The sequence below is a fragment of the Serinus canaria genome, chromosome 1 (genome assembly GCF_022539315.1).
Source record: "Serinus canaria isolate serCan28SL12 chromosome 1, serCan2020, whole genome shotgun sequence".
Lineage (NCBI taxonomy): Eukaryota > Metazoa > Chordata > Aves > Passeriformes > Fringillidae > Serinus > Serinus canaria.
This window is the reverse complement of record NC_066313.1, coordinates 74,177,140-74,192,083: the sequence shown is the minus strand read 5'-3', so window position 1 is coordinate 74,192,083 and position 14,944 is coordinate 74,177,140. Positions and strand designations below refer to the sequence as shown.

Sequence of the window (14,944 nt, the reverse complement as noted above, 5' to 3'; positions counted from 1 at the left end):
CTGAGTGTGCTTATGAGAGTTGCAGACCCTACTATTTTTGTCTAGTTCAGCATGATAAAATTCAGGATTTTTAAAGTATTTTTTGAAATTTTTTGCTTCGGAACTCTCTAATATCAAGCTTGGAAATCATACTGTTTGCTCCTCCAGTATGTCTCTTTGGTGGTCTGGAAAGTTTTAATAGTTATTTAAAATAAACTGACTTTATGTCTTATTTCTGACATACTGTGAGAAATGTGGAGTATATTAGCAAGATCTATTCTAAATCAGTTTCTTTAGGGGGGAGATGAGAATTTATATTATTAAATGCTTTATTTTCCACAAGTTTGAAACTGGCTTAGCAGGATCTCAGAGTGCTTAGTTAACTTTCAGGTTTAAGATGACTCCAGCCCTGTACAAATTTGCTAAACCCTGTGCAGTCCTGTTGTGAAAAAAATGCTCATATAGCCAACTAGAATATTTATTTTGGCATTGATCAGGACAGACATGTTTAGGTTAATATGGTTTAGGTTTTTTTAAGACATGGAGAGATTAATTTGCCTCTGAAAGTGTTTTATGATAAGCCTGATAATTATAAACTTCACATACAATACACTGTGGCAGGGGAAGGTAAAGTAGAACAATCTTCAGAGGTAAAAAAGACAAATTGATGTGTTACCTTCAAAAGAGGGAATGACTAAGGAAACTAAAACTTTGTCTGTCTGTGAATGCTTAACATTTTTAAGGGTTTCTGTCTTTTTTCTGAGTCTCAGCTAAGTTTAAAGTGGTCATTGTTTGCATGTTTTCCTTGCCTTTGTCCAGACAAATCCATGGCTCTCCATGCTGTAAAGTTGAGTACCATGGAGACAGTAATATTAACTTAAAAATGGAAATATGGGATGTATTCAGGTAATAATTTAGATGACCAAACAACTTACTTTTTTATAGTATACATCCAGAAAAACAAGCCATGAGGAAAGATTGAGAGTGGTAAAAATACATTGATGATATTACTGCAAAAAAAACCAACTAGCCTGAATCTGGAAAATGGGTTTACTAGAGTAAAACAGAACTGTATTTGTCTTAACAATTCAGTATTTATGATACTGCATTACTTTTCTTTTTAAGACTTAATTACAGGATTCTTCAGTTCCAGTGCTTTGGATGTTTAATTAAAATACCAATTTTATATAAAATAATGCCTTTTTAAAAATACATGGTGGTTGAGTGATACAAATGTTTTATTTGAACAGATCACTTACAAGAATACCTGTAGACAAGAAAATGCAAAATGAAATAGAAGAAAATCAGAAGGTTTGTTTTTATTTATTTCAATGGACATTTGAACTACTATTATATTGCTGCTTTTGGAGATTTTTTTACTGTAGCAATTTTCATGGCTTTTGTTAAAGAAAAAGAGCTAAGTGTTCTAAAAATCTGTTGTGAGACAGGTAACATTTAAATATGTAATTCAAGTATTTCACTTTCCCCTATTTGTGAAACTTTCTCCATTCTCTCTTTTGGTTTTTCAGAATTAGGCAAGGCCAAACAATTTTCATGGAGTGTTGAGTTGAGTCAGAGATTGTGTGCTGGGAAAGCAAAATAGGTATCAGTTACTTTTTCTATGGCTTTGGTGTTGAATCTAAGCCTGCTGCTTATATTATGGTCAGCAAATGTGAACTTTGAGTTTTTCACACTCTCAGAATCACACATGCAGCTATGCTTCAAGGTGTTTTGAACATCATCTGTGGCAGATGGTGGGTTTGTTTTCATTCTTGATTCACTGCATCTTTCGTGCCTTGTACCATCTGAGGAGTCCCTGTTCCTGTGATTTTGACTGATCTGAGGTTTATTCTGAGACACTACTTAATATTTGTTGAATTTGTTGTGTTTGTCTCTGTTCAGTTTGGATTTTTTCTTTCAAGTTGAGTGTTGCAGTTAAATGTTAGGCACCATTCTTGTAGGACTGGTCATGTGAAATGACATCAATGACTGGTCAAATGAAATGATTGGGAGAAGTAACTTAAAATTTGGATCTGAAACAAATTTGAGTGGGTATGTGTGGTTGGTCAGCTGAATCACTCCTATGATTCCATTAATGTATTAACTACATTAAGAGGATTTTATGCACCCATCACACTAAGTTTTCATTTCATGTGAGGTCACATCCTTCCTGTAGTCTAAAGGCCTTTAGACAGCTAAAATCTAAAATTTGTTGAATTAAAGAAACTTCCTGAACACTGCTGCTTGAGCACAATAAATTGTCATGTGCATTCTTGAACTGCAGTACATCCATCTAGCAGCGGGAGAGATATGATCCCATGCTGTGTGTAACTGGATGATTCCCTCTCAAGATAATGAAAGTTGAATAGGAAATGCAATGGGAGGAAATAAAGTTATTAAAAGTGAAAGGCATGTGATGATTTAGGTGTAATGAGTTGATACCTAAGCAAGAGATAGACAAAGAACTGCTTTAGATAAAAGAAAAAAATAAAATCTCATTAAACTGAACTCACAACTTGCAATGCAATAATTTGCTGAAGTTTAGCAAGAAAATATTACATGAATATTATCAACCTTTAATTCTAGTTGGATGCCTGAATACTCCTTCCATCAACGTTTTTATGACAAAGTCAATGCACTTCTAGACAATCAGATATCTAGCATCAAAATTGTATTAAGAATCTTACCTCTAATTTATGGCTGTCTATAAGTATCTGAAGGGAAGGTGTCAAGGAGATGGAGCCAGGCTCTTCTCCGTGGTGCTGAGCAATAGGACAAGAGGCAACGGAAAAAAACTGATGTGTGGGGAGGTTCCACCTGAACATGAGGGAGAACTTCTTTACTTTGTGAGTGACTGAGCACTGGAACAGATTGCCCAGAGAGGTTATGGAGTATCCCTCACTGGAGATACTCAAGAATACATATCTGGACACTATCCTGTGCCATGTGTTTTAGGATGACATCGTTTTGGGAGGGAGATGGGACCAGATGACACTCTGTGATCCCTTCCAACCTTAACCATTCTTCAGTTCAGCTCAGTTCTTTTCGTATTCACATTTCCTACTTACATTTAACTGTGTGAAAGTAACCACACTGCTTAACAGAAATGAGACCATTTTGAATGTTCTCTTATTTTTGCACTTGTTTGTCCACTTACAAGTTTATATCAGGAGTGGCTGAGTGGCTTGCTGTAGGCATGCTTTTCTTAAAGTACATTTTTTGTTCGCACTTACTTTGTTTAGCAAGTGGGAGCTAAATTGGAAAAAAATTACATCTTGTGTATTTTTTGTGTTTTCTATTTCTCTGTTGGGAATAAAGGCAGATCTTGAAATCTTGACTGCTCCTTCTGTCATGAGTTGTAATAGACTACTGTGTTGCTCCTGTCAGTTATCTTGCTACAGACTGAATGGTGTTGTGCCTCAGGGCTCTGCAGGAAAATGATGATACATGTTTTACTCCCTAAATACCCACCTTCCTCTTGTATATGTTTATTGTGGATCTTTTTTCTTACTAGCATAGCATCGCTTTGCTTGGCAATCCCTTTCTCATCTGTGTTCTTTCCATGGTCCCTTTGTCAGACGAGATTTTAAGTTTCTAATCTGTTTTTCCTAATTCCCTGAAACAATTCAACTGCAAGTTTTTCAGAATTGAGAGATGTAAAGTCATTGAGAAAGCTGGTTTCAAGTGGAGGTCAGAGTGACATAAGTATGGTCTCCCTTTGCTGAATGGATCTATAGAAATAAAAACTTACAAGCTGTATTTCTGTATGTGTGTATTTTCACTTTCTGTTGGCAAACACTGAAAATGTCCTTTTCTCTGCCTTGTAAAGGTAAGTTTTTTTCAGTTGTATTTGTTCATCAGAGGTGTATTAAATAGCACTCATAAAATATGTGGTCATTATTTTTTCCAACACTCAGATAAAAAAAAGAAATTGTGTGGAGGAGATTTGATGTGTCTGTTTCACAGAATTGCTTAAGGGTGTTTATATATGTTAGTGTAGACATATACCTAAATAAGTAAGCAGTACTTTTTACTTTTTAGCATTTCCATGAAACGCTTGGAATTCAACCTGGAGAAGCACGTTTATTTCTAAATGGCCTTCATATTGACCTGGATTTTCAAGATCCCTTTAGGTAAGATGTACATTTTGTTTGAAGGTCACAGACTTACTGATAATACTGGGAAGTTGTGCTCATGGTCCTCATCTCACCTGTTGCATTTTGGGGGCAAGGAAACGTTCCAGTAGGAGGAATACTGATTTACAGTGGTTTTGGTTTGAGTATGGACATGATATAAGTAGTTGAGAATAGCCTTTTCTCTTGGAATATGTTTTCTAACTTGCTTATAATTTTACAACTCACCATGTCAAATTAGTTTGGAAATTGAAGGAATCTAACGTGCTTGTAAAAAGGTATGGAAACCACTTTATAAAAAAAGTAAGTGAGGCATTCATATCCCTGTTACCTAACAATCAGGAAAATACAGATGTGAAGGCAGTCTCAAAGTCTTGCCAGCTGTGTTCTTCTGTGGAGTACTTCAGGGGGTTTTTTATTCTCAAATTTGAACTTTCAGATTGCAGCAAGTGTTCCAGAGTCCCATTTGGTCTTCTGGGAGGTTTTAGGGTGTGGCTGTGTGTTTGCTCTTTGCCGAGTTCTGCCATGATACAGGCTTAGAGTTCATCTGTGTCTCCATCACTTGTTGCTTGCTTCTCTACTCACTTGCAAAGCTGCTTCTTAGGGTACCCCAGCTTGGATGGATTTCTGCCTCAGGAAGGACAGTGCAGCAAGAAAGCTTTCACTCTGCTGTCCTAACACTTCTTGCTAAGGATGGATAAAATTGCTTCATATAAAATAGATCTAAATGAATAAAAGAATTGTATAATCTGTTGTAATTATGTTTTGAAATAAGTTAGAGGCATAGTGTGATTAACTGACATTTTAAACATTAGGCTGTGGGAGAATATAAAGAAAAAACATTCCTAAGACTATTAACATGAAGATTGGTTTTAGTTTTAAAAATAATTTTTATGTCATGACGAGATGTTTGTAGACATTTTGTACTTTATCTTCCTGAAAAAGCATTTTAGAGACTCTTAAACTGGAAGGAAAAGTGATGCATGGCCTTCATGAACTTGGAATCAAAGGGGAGACCCTGAGTAAATTTATGAGGTTGCATGTACATCCTACAGATAATAATTATGCACTAGATATCCGTCACTCTTCAATAATAGTAAGTAACTAAAGTTATTTATTTAGAGATTATATATCTTTAATAATTCTTGGTATGAAACAGTTTTTCTTTTTTTACTGCAGTTGAAATACTCTGCATGGGGCCATAAATCAATTATCAGTTTAAAATGTTTTCAAGGGTAATATCCCTTCAATATTTTTATGAGTAATTTTCTCTAGCTTATACCTTTTTAAAATATTAAGATTTAGGGTGTTTAAAGGAAAAGAATAATGTGTTTAGAGTAGTTGCACACTCCAAACTATAGAATTTGTCTTTTATATCAAGTAATGTTGCTACATAATACTACTTAATATCTCATATTATGCAAGATTTCTAAGTGTACTTTACAAGTATGATAAGTGAATGTTGGGCCGCTTTAATATATTATCTCTAGCTGTCCAATGACTGTGATTTTTACCCTTCTTCAAAATTTACACAGGTTGCATTACAGAGGTTATACACCAGGGGAAAGGCACAAACCAAAACCACTACATCACAAAAATATTATTTCCTTTCACCTGAAAGAGTCACTCTTCTGTTTGCCCCAGCTTGCACAGAAAGGACTAGAAGAACAAATCAGCCACATATTAATTGGCTATTTTGAGCTATCTAAAGTTCTGTTGCTGCAGTCTGAAGATAAATACTGTACATGGATTGCAAGATGGTTGTGCTGTGTTACACACATCTGTATGACACATTGTTATGATGTTTGCATTTTGAAAGTAATTTCACCATTGGGAAAAAAAATGGTTTTATTCACATCCTTGTACACAGAACTAACAGTCCTTTTTCCTTTTCCATCCAGTATTATTGTGTACTGCAGATAAAAACAGTTTGATTAAAAAGAAAAAAATAAAGATAAAATTTAAAAACTATTTCCTGTTATTATTTAACAAAAGAAAGGGAGACATTTTATAGTATTATTATGCCCACATATTTTTCTCAGTGTTCGATGCATGTTTTCTTTTTTTTGTTTTAGTGGATTAATAATATAGAACAAGATCCCAGCTATAGCACATGGCCTGCAAGCTATCAGGAGCTGCTAAAACACTCATTTCCTGGGTTTTTACATGAGATTAGACGAAATTTATATAATTTGGTAAGTGTGAAGAACTTTGGTTTTTTTGCATACTGTATATATTAATATGTGGGCAGACAGTTTAATAAAAAATATACATGCTGGATTTATTGTTAGGTTTTCTATGTAGATCTGCTAAGAGTAGTGAATACTGCTTTATCTAGTGAGTCATATGTGGTTGTTAGTTTGATTTGCAGATGGATTTGGGCACAGTTTGGTAAAAAATTTTTATGTTCCTTTCCATGCTACGCATAGAAAATTCACTACTGTCAAAGCATGAGGGAAGGTAATGATAGCTGTCCATGCTTTAGAGATGGTAAACTGAGGTACAAAGATATTTAAGTTATAAAGCATACTAATTATTGTCTTATAACTTAATTTTTCCTCTGTAAATAGGATTTTGTATCATTTAGTAAGCTGGGGAAGCAGCTATTGCTGATTTAAATGAAAATTGCAAAAGGTAATCTTACGAATCATAGAATCATGAAATGGTTTGGGTTGTAATGGACCATTAAAATTTATCTAGTCCAGCTCTCCTGCAATGACCAGGGACCAAAACTTCATCCAACCTGTTCTTGAACAATTTAAATGGTGGTCTATCCACAGCTTCTCTGAGCAACCAGTTCCCCTTTGACACCTTTGGTGTCTCACCATCCTCATTTCTTCATATTCAGTCCAAATCTGCCCTCTTCTAGTTTAAAACTGCTATCTCTTGTTCCATCACTACATGACTCTACTGCTGTTAAAAAAACCCTCTCCTTCTTTAAGTCTCCCAAAACTCATAGGAGAGGTGCTCCAGCTTCTGTTTGTTTTTGTGGCTCTTCTTTGGTTCCACTTGAAGTCCATGTCTTTCCTGTGCTGGGAACCCCAGAGCTGGATGCAGCACTCCAGGTGGGGTCTCACCATGGCACAGGGACAGAATCCCTTCCCTGGCCCTTGCAGCCCAAGACACGTTTGGCTTTCTGGGCTATGAGTGCACACTGCCAGCTCAAGTCCAGCCTCTCATTAACCAGCAACCCCCAAGTTCTTCTTGGCAGGGCTGTTCTGGATCTGTTCATCTCTCAGCCTGTGTTGATGAACTGGGAGTTGCCCCAGCCTAGATGCATCACTTTGTATTCAGCCTTGCTGAAACTTGTGAGGCTCCCATGGATGCACTTCTTGAGCCTGTCCAGGTCCCTCTGAGTGGCTTCCCATCCTTCACATGTGTCAGCTGCACCACTCAGCATGCTGTCCTCTGCAAAACTGTTGAGGGTGCACTCCTCTGATGTAGTTGCTTGAAGTGATGCAAAGTTTGTGTGTAAAAAGACAATGAAAATACCAGCCATAGGTAATTTAAGAATGTATGTTTATAGTGAAGTGTAAGATGCGTGTAATATGAAGTAGATTGCATTACGTATTCAGGGTTAAATATAAGAGCTGTACTGGAGAAACTTATAACACAACATTTCACTATAATCTGAAAGGGAGGGTTCAAAATTTTTCAAGTTACTGTGCTTCATTTCAGCTACACTAGCAAATTTGATTAATTGAAAGGGGAGTTTGCAGTGCAAAGCTGAATAAATCAGGTACAGATGTCCAATTAAATCTACATAAGGATCATTTGCCTATGCAGACACATCCCAGCTTTAAATTCTGTGCATGCCTGAAAAATCTGAATTTATACTCCAAGCTACAGTAAGTGAAAAAGTGAATACAAAGATAGGTGAGACAGGAAGGAAGAAGTCTTCCCAAAAGCTCAATTTTTTGCTTGAAGTTTTCAGCCAAAATATTGTTGTTTTATTTTTGTTTGGTTTTCAAAACAGAAGAGAGTTTGTTAAAGAATGTAACAGAAAATATCTTTCTAAAATAAAGAGTTTATTAGTAAATGCAATGTAATGGCACAGAGTCTTTCAAAGGAGAAAAGTTGGATCACTTGGTTTGAAGTTCAGTGAATAGTTAAATCCTATTTTCACTGCTTGGTCCAAATTCCTTAATTCTGATGTTTTTTTCATTTATAGTCTTAATGTTTTCTTACAATGAATGCTCTAAAAAAATTGAAAACAGCTGGGGCATACAGCTCCTTTGGAAATTAATGTTCTTGTCTTAGATTTTATGTCTAAAGAAAAAATAAAAACGGACATCAGGAATAAATATTGGATGCCTGATATGTTTTCTCTTCTTAGGTGCTTTTTGTTGATCCTGTCCAAGAAGATACTGGTGATTATATGAATCTGGCAGAATTATTCTATCATCATGATGTACCGCTTAGGTAAGGAAAACTGAAAGTTTTGAGGAAAAATCTTTAAATAAAGATTCTTCCCTTTTTTCTTCTTCATTTTCTATTCTACTAGATGAGGATGTGAATTTGAGTTAAATGCAATGCAACAATATTCTAATAAGGCACATTGGTTACCCAGTTGTGTCAAGCTTACTCAGGTATTAAGTATTCTTAAGCAAATAGATTGCAAGATAAAATATACCTGAGTGTGTGTAAAATGAACTGCAAAAGTCTGATAAAAATTTAACTTGTCAAATAGTCCCACTGGGTGTCCTTGTGAAGTTGCATTCTAATAAACATATTTGTTATGCAAAACAGGATTTCAGGGAATTTTTAAAATGCAGTTCCTTGAATTGTGATTGCTTTATCTCATGTTGTTTCAATATACACTCTTAAAGACCAAAGTGAGATTATCCTCATCGAGTTTTGTATTTCTTAAAGTGAACATCATTTGAGAGAGAGACACTTCTGAGGAAGAGTCTGGTTGATCTGAGATTCCTCATTGTAAGAAAAAGTGAATTGGTCTCAGAAATAGCTGTTTATTTCCACATTTTATTAAAGAAGGATATCCAAAGTTCAGCAAGATAAATTGCATGTTTAATTTTTGAAATCCTCCTGTGAAGTGGCTTTTTGTGTCCTCAATAAATTATAGGTGTTTCATTTTACTTTAAAATTTTACTAGTTCTGATCTTTTCTGTAGTTGTTTTTCTTAGTTTTTTATCATTCAATTACAAAAGCATAATGAAAGACAGATTGCAGTATTCTGTGTGTCTTCACAGAAAGGTTTGGGTTGGAAGGGACCATAGGTGTATAGTACAAGGTTTGGGTTGGAAGGGACCGTAGTATGGCTTAGTCTCAGTCCAGGCTTTTTGCATGAAAACAGTATCAGTGCTCCACCTCCAATAAGCCTTTTTATCTCCCAAGCCTCATATTCCTTTGGGTTTTCTTTCATTTAATGGAAATGTAGGGGTTAGTAGGAGGGGTGTTTAAAACTGATGTGAGTGGAAAAGGAACTGCAGTGTCAGGGTGGTGGAAGGCCCAGAAAGTTAAAAAGGTGAGAGAAGGGCTGGTAGGAGTGGCACACCACTGATGATGGGACATCAGTGCCTCAACACTGTTGTTATGCATCTACTCAAGATATCCCTGTCAGGAAAAATAAAAGACAGAGAATGCCCAGACTAAAACAAAGACTCAAGCCATTAAGAGATGATGGCAGGAATGTAAAAAAACAAAACCTTCATACAGGTAAGGAGAGGAAATACTGTGATTAAACCCTATTGACTCACAGGAGTCTTAATTATCGTCAGCTGTAAAAGGCATATGTAAAGTCAGTACATAGTTGGTAACCTAAGCATACTGTAGAGCTGATGAAGGATGCATGGATGGTATCCTATATTACCACACAGTCATGGGAACACCACACAAGTACAGGGTTTTTATCTCTACAAGCTGGGCAGATCACTTGAATGCAAACATTTTGTTCTTCTGTGTTTGTATTAGAATTTGTGTGAAGCAGATATTGTGTTAAAATGTATGATCTCTTTTTATTTTTTTTTATAGAATTGGAATAGTTTTTATTTTAAGTACAAAAGAAGAAATTGATGGAAATGAAGATGCTGGAGTAGCTCTTTGGAGAACTTTTAATTACATTGCGGAGGAATCTGACACTTCTCAGGCCTTTATGTCGATAATTACCGTTAGTTCTTTCACAAGAAATCATCTATTTACTTCTGGTTTATGATTGATTAATAGTTAGGGTCTTGCTGCCTTGTGATAACATGAGATGTATGCATTTACTTTATGCAGAAATGAAGTATTACAAGCATGTGTAGCATTAACAGTCTATAGAATTATTTGCAGAAATACTTTCCTCTTGCATCAACCAATTTGCTCTTGTAATTTTGCCTATTGACATGTTTTCTTCAATAATATAAAAAAAGTAGGTGCATGCCTTTCAGCTTTTATTATTATAAAAAATTATTCTGTATTAATGTTAATGTAATGGGCCTGTCTTCTTTGTTCTGTGTCTTTTGGAATACAGGGATTTTAATGTCACTTTGGTGGTCCAATAAGATTTGAAAAACCCTTTCTTATTGTCCAGTATAGGAAGTGAAACAGTAAGATAATTTCTTTGGTCATGCTTGAGCTGTCCATGGCTGCAGAAAACATAGAAGTATTCCAGGCTTGCACCTTAATGAGGCAGGGTAACTTTGTGAGAGAATGCAGGTTCTCATAAGAAAGGAATTTCAGAGATTAGAGATGAATGGAGGAGAAATAATGTGAGCCATCTATGTAAAGGCTCTGTGGGTAAAAGTTAGAGAATACGGTATTTATACGTAACAATTTTTCTTCCATTTGTTTTCTGGTTTTATGTTTAGTGCCTAGAAAATGTCGTGGTGTCATGGACAAAATTAGAGAGCTTAAGATTAAAGGAATTGAAATAACTAGGAATACCTTGGAAGAGAAATCCACAAATGTTAGGAAGCTGACATGCATGTGTAACAATTATCTAGGCCTAGATCAAAAAATATAATTTACAGTGTGCTTTTTATAATGTTGTATTCCTCTCTTTACTTTTTTTCTTAATATAAAAAGGGGAGATGATAAATACAATTGAAAGATAACAAAAATAGAAGCAATAAAATAAAGTTTTAGCTCTTCAGAGCTATAGAGGAAAATACTGTTCCTCATTTGAAGAGAAATGAATAATTTTCACTTCAAATTTTTATTGTAAGCATTATGAAAGTAATAAAATATTATTCTATGAAATAACAGTGGTAAGGAAAGATTATCACAGTAGAAAAAAATATCACTGACTAGTTTAGGCTTGGATTATATGGGTTCAGGTAACTACCCATGTTAGTTAGTTTATGGAGAGAATTTAGATTACCTCTCCAGTTAGTAGAGAGAAATATCCTTTCACATTTAGCTGACATAGGTGTATTTCTTTGGCCACTTCAGATTTAGACTAAAGGTGTAATAATAGATTAATCATAACAGTGCTCTAATAAAAATTTGTGCATATGTGCAATGGTGGTAACTACTACAGCAGTATAAAAAGTGCAGTACAGCAACAAGAGCAATATAAAATGATACCAGCATAAAATTTGCTAGAGCACTTTAAAAAGTTCATACTTATTTATTGTTTTTTTAATTTTATTATTTTATCAAGTTCTTTGGCAACTTACTACATTTTTTAATTTCTTTGGGTTATAATTCTTACAGATATACCGTGAAGTCAAAGATGGAAGTGTTCTGACAGTAGATGATGTGAAACACGTTCTTAGGAGTGAGTACCCCCATGCTGATGTTCAGAGTATCCTGGGTGTTCATTCTGAATACGATGAAGGGAGGAAGGTATGTTGAGAGCTGTGCTGAGTAAGAAATACTGCAGTGTATACGACTCGATGCATTTACTAACTTGAAGGACTGCTAAATATTAAAGCAAGTAAATCCAGCACCTTTGAGTAAAATTTTTCTTCAGCCACCATTCAGTCATTAATGGAAATGTAGTAAAGGTTACTGCATTACTATCTCACTATGAAAATTTACTCTTCATTGCTGCTTTCTGGAACCACAAGTATTTTTCTAGTAGGTGTGTCAAGGGGTCTCTCTTGAATTCTGCTTTCTTATCAAATAAAGCTTGGCTTACAAACATAAACACCTTTTGATGTGTTTTTACTATTCTTTCTTTGGTAAAAGCAGCTTTGACTGTCTCAGAGTTCTCCTCTGATGTTATTTGCTTCATTTTTATTTTTATTTAAAAGAAAAGAATAAGCTAGAATGTTAAGCAAAATAAAAGACAATTTCTCAGCAAGATGTTAAAGGAAAAGTTCAAAACAAAGGATATGAATCTGTAATTTCCTTTGTCATTCTGTTTGACAAATGAGTCCCATATCTCCCGTCAGGTTTCCAAACACTTTCTGTTTTGTCCCTGCCACTCATGACAAGGTGTGACAGTGAAGAGCGCTTGGAGATTACAGTTCATCCTCTCTTGATACTAGTTTCATTTTTTTACTACAGACAGCTGCAGTCTGTTTAATCCTGTGATATTTCTGATTTGATCAGGCAGGAGTAACCTTTTATAAGAAGAGTGGCCTGGGCCCGCTGCCTCAAGCGCTGTTTAATGGCGTGCCCTTTCCCAGAGAGGAGATGGATGCAACAGAGTTGGAGACGCATATTCTTCAGAGGATTTTTGATGCCACTGGCTTCTTCCAGCGGGCAGTGTTCATGGTATGCTTAACATTTCTAAATGAGTGCAGGATGAAGCATTTGACAGTGAATTGTCTCAGTCATGTTTATATATTATGGTTTTTTATAATGAGATGGCTTGAAATTAGTAATATCGCACCTGCAGTTACGTTGTTACAATCATTTGTGGTCATGGTTTTGAAAGAGTATCTTGAAATTATTCAAGCTGAAGGATCAGCTAAGCATGTAATCATTATATGGAATTTTTCAATCAGAAACTGAGAACGTACTGCAGTTGTTCATTGAAAAATATATCTCTGATAGTTTGAAATACTATCTGTGTGACATTTATATGGTTTTGACCTGACATTGTCCATAATTTGGTGTATCTAGAAACTTTAGGTTCAGCTGAAAGATTGTACAAATACTTGGTCTTTGTTTGTCTTGAAAATCTGTGTTAAAAGTACAGATTTTACATTTTTCTAATTCTCCAGGGTTTGTTAGATGATGGTGTAAATGCAGTGGATTTTCTTATGGATCAGAACAATGTAGTTTCCCGTATAAACCCCAGTATTCTTGGAGCAGAAAGAAGATACATACATTTCAGATCCACTTCTGGTAACTCCTTTTCTTGGGTATTGTTATGATTTGTGGATTGCTTTTGGTTTTTGTTTTCATATTTTAAAGTCTAATCCTTTGTGGTTTACATTATGCAGTTCCATTTCATGTGGAAGACTTCTCTACTTTCTCCTTTTTGGACTCACAAGATAAAAGTGCTGTAATTTCAGATAATATGAAGTATTTAACGAAAAAAGGTAATTAATTTTCTGTATAGGTTATCTGTCTATATATGGCTATTACAAATTGTTGAAATTTACCAGTAAAATATCCCAAGTAAGACAATATTCCAAGGATTCCATGTAAATTAAATATTTCTCAATATCCCAGTATATCTTCTTTCAGGAAGCAGAGCATATCTGACTATTATAAACATAAATTATAATTAACAGAGTAGTTAGTTTTTGTGGCTTTGAAATGGGATGGATGTTGTGGCTTGTTGTTTTTGTTTCACAAACGTGAAATTAAAAACCTTTACAAGACTTTTGCAGCTTTGAAGATAGACTCAACTCCCATACAAATGGTTTTACTTGAGGATAGTGAAGTCAGCTTGGTTTTCAAGTGGGTCTTACTTGCAGCATTGTCAGGGGCAGAATGTATATAGTTTGCATGCTTATATCACAATTAGGTATTTCTAAATTTAAGGAATAATTTATTATGGTTCTAATTTATTAAGTATCTCCTTATTTTTCCTCTAGTTAGATAGTTGAATTTTGCCAGACGAGCCTTTATCTTTCTATAGAAAATAGAGTTTATATTCTGATGAATTATAACTCATTTATACATTTTGTCTTTGATAAAACTCAAATGTTTTTGTACATTTCAAATGCTTTTTGGTATAAAATGTTCTCGTTGCATATGCAAGTACTTTTCCTTGAGTGGGAAAAAATTACAACAATGGGGTCATAATTCTGCATGGAATTTTACAATAGTCTGTGCCTTATGAAACAGCTGCTCATTTACATCAGTCCTTCAAGGGACACAAAAACCCTGTTAATAAAGTGCTTTCTTTCAGTGATTTTTATGTGGTATTTACAGAATTTTACTTAATTCATTATCAGAAAGAAATGCCAGATACTTCGATTTCTTTAAAATAAATTTATTTGACTCTTATTTGATTCTGTGTCTACAACCACAGGGACATCCTCGTGAGCTGTTAAATAAATTACTTTCAATCTCTGGGCTTATTTCTAAGATTGAGATCTCTTGTGTAAAACCTATAACCTTTAAGCTGGAATCTACATTTCAAATCTCTCTCCTCAATGTGTCTCTCTAGACCACAGCAACAGTTAATAATAACCTTTTCCTAGCATCTCACCAGAACCCTGGAAAATTTCTTCCCCTATTCATTATGTTTTAGGGAATGTATGGTAGACCTATGTAGACTGATATTCTTCTACAGATAATTTTGCAGAATTTTCCACCTACCATTGGTCTTCTATGACAAGTAAAGAACAGGAAATCATAGAGCAAGAAAAACAGAAAATATCTGTGTGTGCACTTACACAGTAGTTTGCTTTCCTTGAACTGTATTTATGTATTCTTATTGGTGTCCAGAAATAATAAGTTTTTCTCTGTCTTTAGTTGAAGGA

At 34.9% G+C, this 14,944-nt stretch overlaps 1 protein-coding gene across 4 annotated transcripts in view; it reads left to right on the top strand.

Moving 5' to 3' along the window:
• The window catches only part of UGGT2 (UDP-glucose glycoprotein glucosyltransferase 2), a 76,078-nt gene that overhangs the window by 25,646 nt on the left and 35,488 nt on the right, over nt 1-14,944 (top strand). For all 4 annotated transcript variants that reach the window (XM_009085680.4, XM_030234942.2, XM_050982191.1 and 1 more), the window contains 10 exons: nt 1,230-1,290; nt 4,021-4,112; nt 5,058-5,208; nt 6,188-6,307; nt 8,449-8,534; nt 10,104-10,239; nt 11,769-11,900; nt 12,612-12,776; nt 13,229-13,352; nt 13,451-13,549. In XM_009085680.4, coding sequence (XP_009083928.2) covers nt 1,230-1,290; nt 4,021-4,112; nt 5,058-5,208; nt 6,188-6,307; nt 8,449-8,534; nt 10,104-10,239; nt 11,769-11,900; nt 12,612-12,776; nt 13,229-13,352; nt 13,451-13,549 — 1,166 coding nt within the window. The remainder of the gene's footprint in view (nt 1-1,229; nt 1,291-4,020; nt 4,113-5,057; nt 5,209-6,187; nt 6,308-8,448; nt 8,535-10,103; nt 10,240-11,768; nt 11,901-12,611; nt 12,777-13,228; nt 13,353-13,450; nt 13,550-14,944) is intronic.